Source organism: Asterias rubens, chromosome 1, assembly GCF_902459465.1.
Source record: "Asterias rubens chromosome 1, eAstRub1.3, whole genome shotgun sequence".
NCBI lineage: Eukaryota > Metazoa > Echinodermata > Asteroidea > Forcipulatida > Asteriidae > Asterias > Asterias rubens.
The window spans coordinates 3333334-3341204 of record NC_047062.1 but is presented as its reverse complement, the minus strand read 5'-3'; the positions used below and the strand labels follow the sequence as shown (position 1 = coordinate 3341204).

The 7871-nt window shown below is 39.1% G+C and overlaps 1 protein-coding gene across 1 annotated transcript; it reads left to right on the top strand.

The window, feature by feature from the left end:
- Positions 1-3258: 3258 nt before the first annotated feature.
- LOC117293725 (E3 ubiquitin-protein ligase TRIM33-like) lies at positions 3259-7125 on the top strand. The gene is made up of 2 exons (XM_033776156.1): positions 3259-3488; positions 4629-7125. The coding sequence occupies exons 1-2, from the start codon at positions 3455-3457 to the stop codon at positions 6614-6616; spliced, it is 2022 nt and encodes a 673-aa protein (XP_033632047.1). The 5' UTR covers positions 3259-3454; the 3' UTR covers positions 6617-7125.
- Positions 7126-7871: the final 746 nt, after the last annotated feature.

The window sequence follows — 7871 nt, the reverse complement described above, 5'->3', positions numbered from 1 at the left end:
TCAAACTTACACCGTTTGAAGATAATGATAGTAGAACATTTTCTGTCTCATGATCACTGAGAAGAAAATTATTTTCTTGACATTGTTTTACTCGTTTCTCAAAAACTACACCACCTCAGCAAGTAATATTTTCAGGGAATTTTTCTACTATCATTTTCTTCAAACGATGTAAGTTTTGTGTAAATCTGTGGACATTGTGTTTTCTGTACTACAAAAAGTACAAAGACCCTTTAAAGAAAAAAATTACTTTCAATGATACAGTACACTAGGGGATGCAAATACTAATATCCTGATTGTTGCATTGACATCTAATCCCAAAGGTTTGGCAATTTGCTTGCAGTAGTCACTTTGTTTGAGCAAGTCACACATTATATGTACCTTATTTATGGGCCTTTTTATGTAATCCTTTCAAAATAGTGTTAACATTCACATTTCAATAGATCACTTGTAACCTGTGACATCACGTTAACAACAGAGCCACAGAGCTATCACCTGATTTCATTAAGAGTTAAGACTAGTCTTATCTCGACTAAGTCGTCCTAACTTAGGAATACAGCATTATGTTTTTAATAACTCCTAGGACTAGTCCTAAGTTAGAACTATCTTTGTGAAATCGGCCCTGGACTTCCTGCAGGCAAGTTTCCTACAAAGCTTAAAGCCATTATACACTTTCGTTAAACAGTGTTGTCAAAGTCCCACACATCGTGTATCACAACTTATATATAAAATAACAAACCTGTGAAAATTTAGGCTCAATCGGTCATCGGAGTCGGGAGAAAATAACTTATTTTTTTCTATACCAAAAGTGTATGATGGCTTTAACGGAAGAAAACATTAAACATCATATTTTATTTTAAAAAATTGTACTGTCTCCTTTTTAAAGGTGAAGAAAAGTGGCACATGTTACCTTTATAACTCTTGAATTTATGTGTCCAGAAATTATCAAACAAAATGTAAAATTTCCCATATTGACCAGAGTTGTTTCTTGCCTTCCAGCGGTCCTACTACTTGCCGTCAACTCGCCGACTTGCCGTCAACTCGCCGTCAACTCATTTTCGTGACGTCAACTCATTAAATTTACATGACAAATCTATAAAAGGGGCATGGATGTGTTAAGTCTGGGCTAAACTACATATTTCTCATGATTTTCAGTTAAAATTCATTCAGAAAAACGACTTTGTGTTGATAAAAAAAAGTACCAATCATTGACATATTGGGCCAAGACTAATCAATGTGAAAAAGCAAGATGGCTGCCGACAGTTTTGCTGCTTCGAGAAAAAATTTCATGAGAAAAACAAATCAATTTTTATTCCGAAATATGACCTAAAACTCACGCAAATTCTCTTTGAGCTGATACTTTACAGTTCTATGCTTCTTTTGTGGATTTTAAATGTATATTGGAGGAGTTGACAGCGAGTTGACGGCGCAAGTGAGTTGACGGCAAGTAGTAGGACCCCCTTCCAGAAAGACGTTGGAATGTACAAGGTGTCCCTTTTTGTTAACAGAGGTTTTATGATCTAAGCAAAGTCTATCCATCTATTTATCTTAGCTCCCAAAAGTGTTACATTTTGATATGTAAAATTAAACCTGTAGTATGAAATCTGAATGGTATGTTTCCAGTTAACTTATTTTGCCCATCATAGGAGGCCAAGTGAAAAAAAGAAACATGTATAGCATCCAGGTTTTTCAAAAAAAGGAAGGAGGATGGGCTTTTTATTTCTTATTTTTTATTTCAAGATGGCCGCCATTCTTTTTAAAATGTTAAATATCCATTGGGTTTTTTTTCTACTGCTCAAACACACAAAACTTAAATGAAACATTTGGACCAGACATTCAGACAAGACATTCAGATCGTTTTAGCTGAGATCATTTAAAATAACCCCCTTTTTTATTTTTTATTTTATTTTATTTTTTTATTTATTTTTATTTTTATTTTTTATATATACATTTTTTAATGTGCATACAAAAAATACAAAATAACGGAGGCGGCCTATCAACAGGAAGTGGGCGGGGACGCCAAACAAGTTTCTTTTTTTATTCTAAAAATACTTTATGCTATCTAACCAAGTTAGTTTGTTTTTATTGCTGTTAATTTAAAGAGTAACCACCAAGCATACTATACCTGCGGTCCGTGGGCTTAAAGGCAGTGGACACTATTGGTAATGAATATAAAACATTAAAATAAAACAAAAACAAAGGTTAACGTTGTGGTGTAGAATGGGATCTGCCTTAAGTGATTTCACTTCTGGTTTTGACCCCTGAATCCAGACATTCACACAATGAGTGAGTCCAATGAATAATGACCTGTAAAGTTATCAAAGTGTCTTGTTTCCCCGGGTACACTGCTTGGAGGCTTTGCATGAAAGCATCAGTGGAAAGGGGGTATTGTGGGTGCAGAAGTGTGCCCAAACTTTTAAATAGGGGTGCTCCAATACAACCCCCCCCCCAACTCTTACCAAACACCAGTTCAAGTTGAAAATGTAGAGTACAGATATCATATAAAAATATGGGGGAGCTTCTAAATAATGGAAATTATAAAGTAACACTATTTTTGTTTTTTTAATTACATCTAAGTTGGGGAGGTAGTGCTTTCTGTGACTACCAGCCAGGCTTCTGATTGATGATACCCAAGCCTACATCCCTATGGACTGTAAAGGGGGTAACCCTGTTTCAGCCCCAGGAGTAGGTGGCAATGGCCCCTGGAAAAATAGTTGATTTGTAACCCACACCTTGAAGTGTCCTTCAGGCCTTGTGTGTCTGGGGACTTGCATAAAACAAAAAATCCCTTACAACAAAAAAGTTCCTGTATATTTATTACTGTACAAATCTTTAAAAAGTATCAATAACTTGCATTTAAACAAACAAACAAACAAAAGTTTTGTCCGAAGTTTTCAAGATTTAAACAAAAATCAGGGTAAAAGTTCCTCACTTGAGAACACGGTAGCAGAGAAAAGTTGACGTTAGGAAATTGACATTTTGGCCCTCACATACAGGTCGGGGCTCAAATCTGAAAGAACAATTTAACACCAGGTTCCATTCAAGGTGAAGGCCGTAATTGCTCGTCAGAACTCAATGTAATCTATAAGTGTGATACAATCAGTTTGTGTACATGTGTATGTGTACTCTGTATGTTACGTGTACAATGGACATGTTAAATTCTTGGATGCGTCCGTCTAGACTCCATTGTGTCAAGTGGTTTATTTTTTAGTACCCTTGTCACTTGTTGCACAAAGTTCAGCTACAGCGGCATGTTATAGCACAATTCACAACAAAGTTCCAGTACAGAGGTAGATGCATGGATGAATAACGGGAATTTTTGGGGTGAGAAATCCAGACATGAGAAATTCTCCAAGCCAACGGCCGTACACATCAACTTATTGCACTGCAAATGTTAAGCACAAACATTCAATCCAGGACGATTGTCTAAGAGAGCAACAACTTGAATTCTACCAAGATGGATATTGCCAGTACAAGCTCCGCATCAACTGGTGAGAATAAACAACTTTTTTTAATGTCAATTTGATATGGACAGTTTTGCTTTTTTCCCCCTCTTTTTTTTTCTAGATGTGAATAGTACAAATGTGGTGTTTTTTTGCTTTTCAGGGTTTCCCACAAGTGGTTTTATAAGCAGGCGCCAATCTTTTATGTGTGTGAATGATCTGATCAATCAATCGGTTGAAATCGCTGCCTAATGGTTAAAGTTTTCAAATTACATGTTCAAAATCTTGGCTTATAAAAGTTACTAGGGCCAAATAAAAAGCACAGTTTACTAGCAATAAAGTCAACCTGTCCCCAATAAGAACACAAGCATCAAGCTCTAGTGTTTCTTGTCAACAAAGTGTGGGTTCGAGTCCCAGTCCTGACACTTGTTTCCTTAAAGTCACCTGGAAATATAATTTTGTTTCGTCAATCATTAGAGTATATGTTTATGAACAATAACATTATTTTTTGAGTAATTGTTTAAATAATAGATAAAGTTGTTTTGGGGTGACTCCGCCTACCCCTTTTGTGATGTCAATGGAGGCAGACTTTGCTTTGATCGAAAATCGAACACACGTACGTGCAAGTACATGCAAGTCCCAGTCTTGAGTTTGTATGTTTCGGAAAAAAAGTTGGTTTCTTGCATTTTCCGGCAATGTCGACCAGGTGTATTGCTGCTTGATGCAGCAAAACAACTAAAGATGGGGTCAGTATGCAAAGTGGTCCGGTCTGACGTCTTTCCCAGCACTGTGAAGCGAACACTTCGAGCCGTCGTGCTTTGAGAATCCGGAATACACCACACATTTTTACATGAAGAGAAAAATTCCTTTCTAAAACATGAAGCCATCCCAACAATTTTGTCCAGCTAGTGGGAAGTTGAAGAAGGCACCTGAAAGACGTGACGAACCTAAAGGAGCATTTGCCTAACGTGAAAAAAATCGGGTATTGTTTCAACTTTGAGGGCATGATTTTGGCTTACGCCAAAATCTGTATTGACACTGGGCCCAATTTCATTGAACTGCTTATAAACAAACCTTTCTGCTTAGCACAAGTAAGCCACAAAAAAACCCTCACACATGGTGAGCATATTTTTTTTAAGCAGCTCTATGAAATTGGGATGATCTTGATTCAACTGTTTTTTCTTACAGAATGTCTTGAGGTTGTCCAAGTCAAGAAAGAGTTTAAAGACACAGAAGCAAAGGATGTTCCACTACCAGAGGATATGGATGATTTGACTGATATCACATGCCCTCTTTGTCAAGATTACTTCCATGAGCCGAAGATACTGGACTGTCTTCACACTGTTTGCAGACCGTGTCTGGAAAAAGGCGTGTCAAAAAAAGAGGATGGTTTCAAAGCAGTCCTCTGTCCCGTTTGTGATGTCGAAACGAGAGCTCTGAATGGCTTGACAGGGCTGATGAACAACAACACCTTAAGAGGCCTGGTGGAGGAGGCAGTCCTCAAGGATAAGATCTCTGGCGACGTGTCTAAGATTAGATGTCAAGGATGCGTAGAGGATAACACCGCCGTCTCAAGATGCATGGACTGTGATAACTTTCTGTGCCTTGAGTGTCAGAATGCTCACCAGCGTTTGATAGCCCTGAAGAACAATAATATCGTACCCATGGCAGACCTGAAGTCCGGCAAGATCACCTTCAAGAGCAAGCTGAGAGATCAAAATCCAAAGTGTAGCAAGCACAGCGATCAGAACTGCTGCTTCTTCTGTATCACCTGTGAGATGCTGATATGCACGACGTGCACTGTGCTTGACCACTGCAAGCCGGACCACATCTACACTGACATTACGGGTGCTATAGACTGTTGCAGATCAGAAGTTGGGAGTTTAATGACCCAAGCAGAAAGATCCAGAGAGTCTTTCCAAGATGCCGAGACTCTGACCAAACACGCACAGAGCAGGCTGGAGCAGCTGAACAGTAACGCCCAGAGGAAAATCTCGGCCAAAGCTGATCAGGAAGTCGCCAAAATCAGAAACAAGGAAAGCCAGCTGAGAGAGGCGCTTCAGTTAGTTCACCACCAAAGAGTCATAGCACTGGGAAAGGTAAGAATCAACAACAGCAAAAAGGTCAAGATGGCAAAACAAAACCTTAAAAAGATTGGCAAAATTATGTCACGGGCAAGCCACTCTGAGATTTTGAGCCTTAAATCCAAAATTAAGCATCATTTGAAAGATTTGAACAGCACAAGACGTGACTCTGTGCCATATGGCTTATCATATGTCAACTTCAAAGAAAGCAAGTCTAACGAAAGCCTGGGAAAGTTTCAGATGACTGAGAAATGGGACTTGAAATCAAAGGTTTGTGAAGAGAATGAAAACACCAACCAGTTTGATGATTTGATCCATGTCGCGGCTTTTCCAAGTGGAAACCTCCTGATCTTTAACAGACGTCGTAACCAATTAATGGTTTACAGTCCTGCTGGTGAGCAAATGAAGATCCTACCAGATGAAGTAGGCCCCCTAAACATCTCCACTGCGATCGCCGTTGTTTCAGAAGACAGAATTGTTGTCACTTCTAACGGCGCAGAGAAGAGAAGTGTCAAGATGTTCGGTCCAGAAAACATCGTCCTCTTTGATGTTACACCATGGGCGGATTCGGGAAAACTTGCCTGCCTCACTGTGGTTGAAGGGATTCAAGGGCAAGAGATTGCAGTTCCCTTCAAGATTGCAGTAGGCGACAGAGGAAAAGGTCGAATTGGCCTTCTAGATGATGCTGGGTCTCTGCTAAAGACCATACCGGCCGACCACATCGGCCAGTATCTGACCTTCAACAGGGCCACTCAACACCTGATCTACACCAACTATGAAATGGGGAGACTGGTCGCCGTTGACCTCGACAGCAACATAGTCTTCTCTGTTGAAACGTCAGACATGAGCGGAAACCAGGTCTTCCCAACGGGGGTCTGCTGTGACGACCAGGGGGAGATCTATGTGGCAGCTCAGAAAAGTAAGTGTAAAAGAGGCAAGGATGAGATCTACCATTACACCCCCGGGGGTATTTTTGCCAATACGGAGGTCAAGGAACTGTTTGACGCTCATGGAATCACCTTTAACATTGACGATTCTCTTGTGGTAGCTGATTGCCGCTCTTTGAAAATCTTCCATCACAAAGAAAATTGAAGGCCATGACAAGAAAGGCAATATCCTGTATTTTTGACTGCATGAGGGCGCTCTCATACTATTGTTATCACTTCATTTAGGCCGTGTGCGAAACGACGAATTCGGCTACAGCTACGTCTAGATCCGCGCGTCAGTGTTGAAGAATAGGCAGACACGCGCGATCTAGCCGTAGCTGTAGCCGAAGTTGCCGTTTCGGACACGGCCTTATATTCATTTATACCCCAAAATTGACTATTGAAGACTGGAACACATAACCACCACAGACATCACATCCATCATGGACAAAAAGATATATTATTGGATGCCATGTTACAATCCTGTACATTTTTAGTAATTGGTTTTTCCTCTAAATGACAAAGATTTACTTGGATGTTATATAAAACCCACAAAATCAATAATAAATGTTTTGCATTCATGCAATGGAGAGAACACTTTCATTTGTTGAAAGATGAAACGTTCCATTCAACTCATGAAAATATTCTCACCAATAAACTCATACACAATCATTATCTGTACGTTATTCTCATGTAATTTTGTATAACGACTTTTTTTTGCTTATCTAGAGTCTTTTAAATTTTTCCCCCCTTTTACTCTTTAATATTTTCAGGTTTTGTTGTGTTTTTGTAGATTTAGGCATATTTATTTTTTCATGTAACCCCAGGGCCTCCAATTCTTTGATAACTGACTGGGCTACTCTGGTTAAACAAGACCAAATAATCATTAAATAGCCTTGGGTTTTTCGTACATATAGCGCATGCTTTAGGCTGTTTGGGGGCATTACTGCATCTTGTTTATTCTTACTAATAAAATTTTCCACAACAGTGAATAGATGTGACTAAAGGAAGAAAACCTGCGCAACCTGAGCCAATTATCGTATGTTATAGTCACATTAAGCTTGGGCGATACCACGATATTATCGAATATCGCGATACTAATTTGGAAACGATTTCATACGGATCGATTTGGTTTTAATCGAAATATCGATATAATCGCGATATCGACTAAGTATCGCAATATCGCGATGTATTTCCTAGCTGAGACATCTTGCATCCCATAGGTTTGGAGTAAAACCAAACGAATAGGTCATTAGAACACCTCTCTTATGCTATGACTGTCTCTTCTACAACTTTCACTGGGAGTTTGAAGACTGATGATGTCAAATTTAATTAATCACGATCATATCAAATAATATTGTCGGCGATATATCGTGAATAAAATAAATCTATATCGCCCAAGCTTAAGTCACATACATGTA

What these genes read in the sequence shown, in the direction of transcription:
- LOC117293725 (XM_033776156.1), top strand. Translation starts at nt 3,455, where the DNA reads ATGGATATTGCCAGTACAAGCTCCGCATCAACTG. An exon ending in TACAAGCTCCGCATCAACTG is followed by an intron (nt 3,489 to 4,628) that starts GTGAGAATAAAC and finishes TTTTTCTTACAG; the next exon opens with AATGTCTTGAGGTTGTCCAA.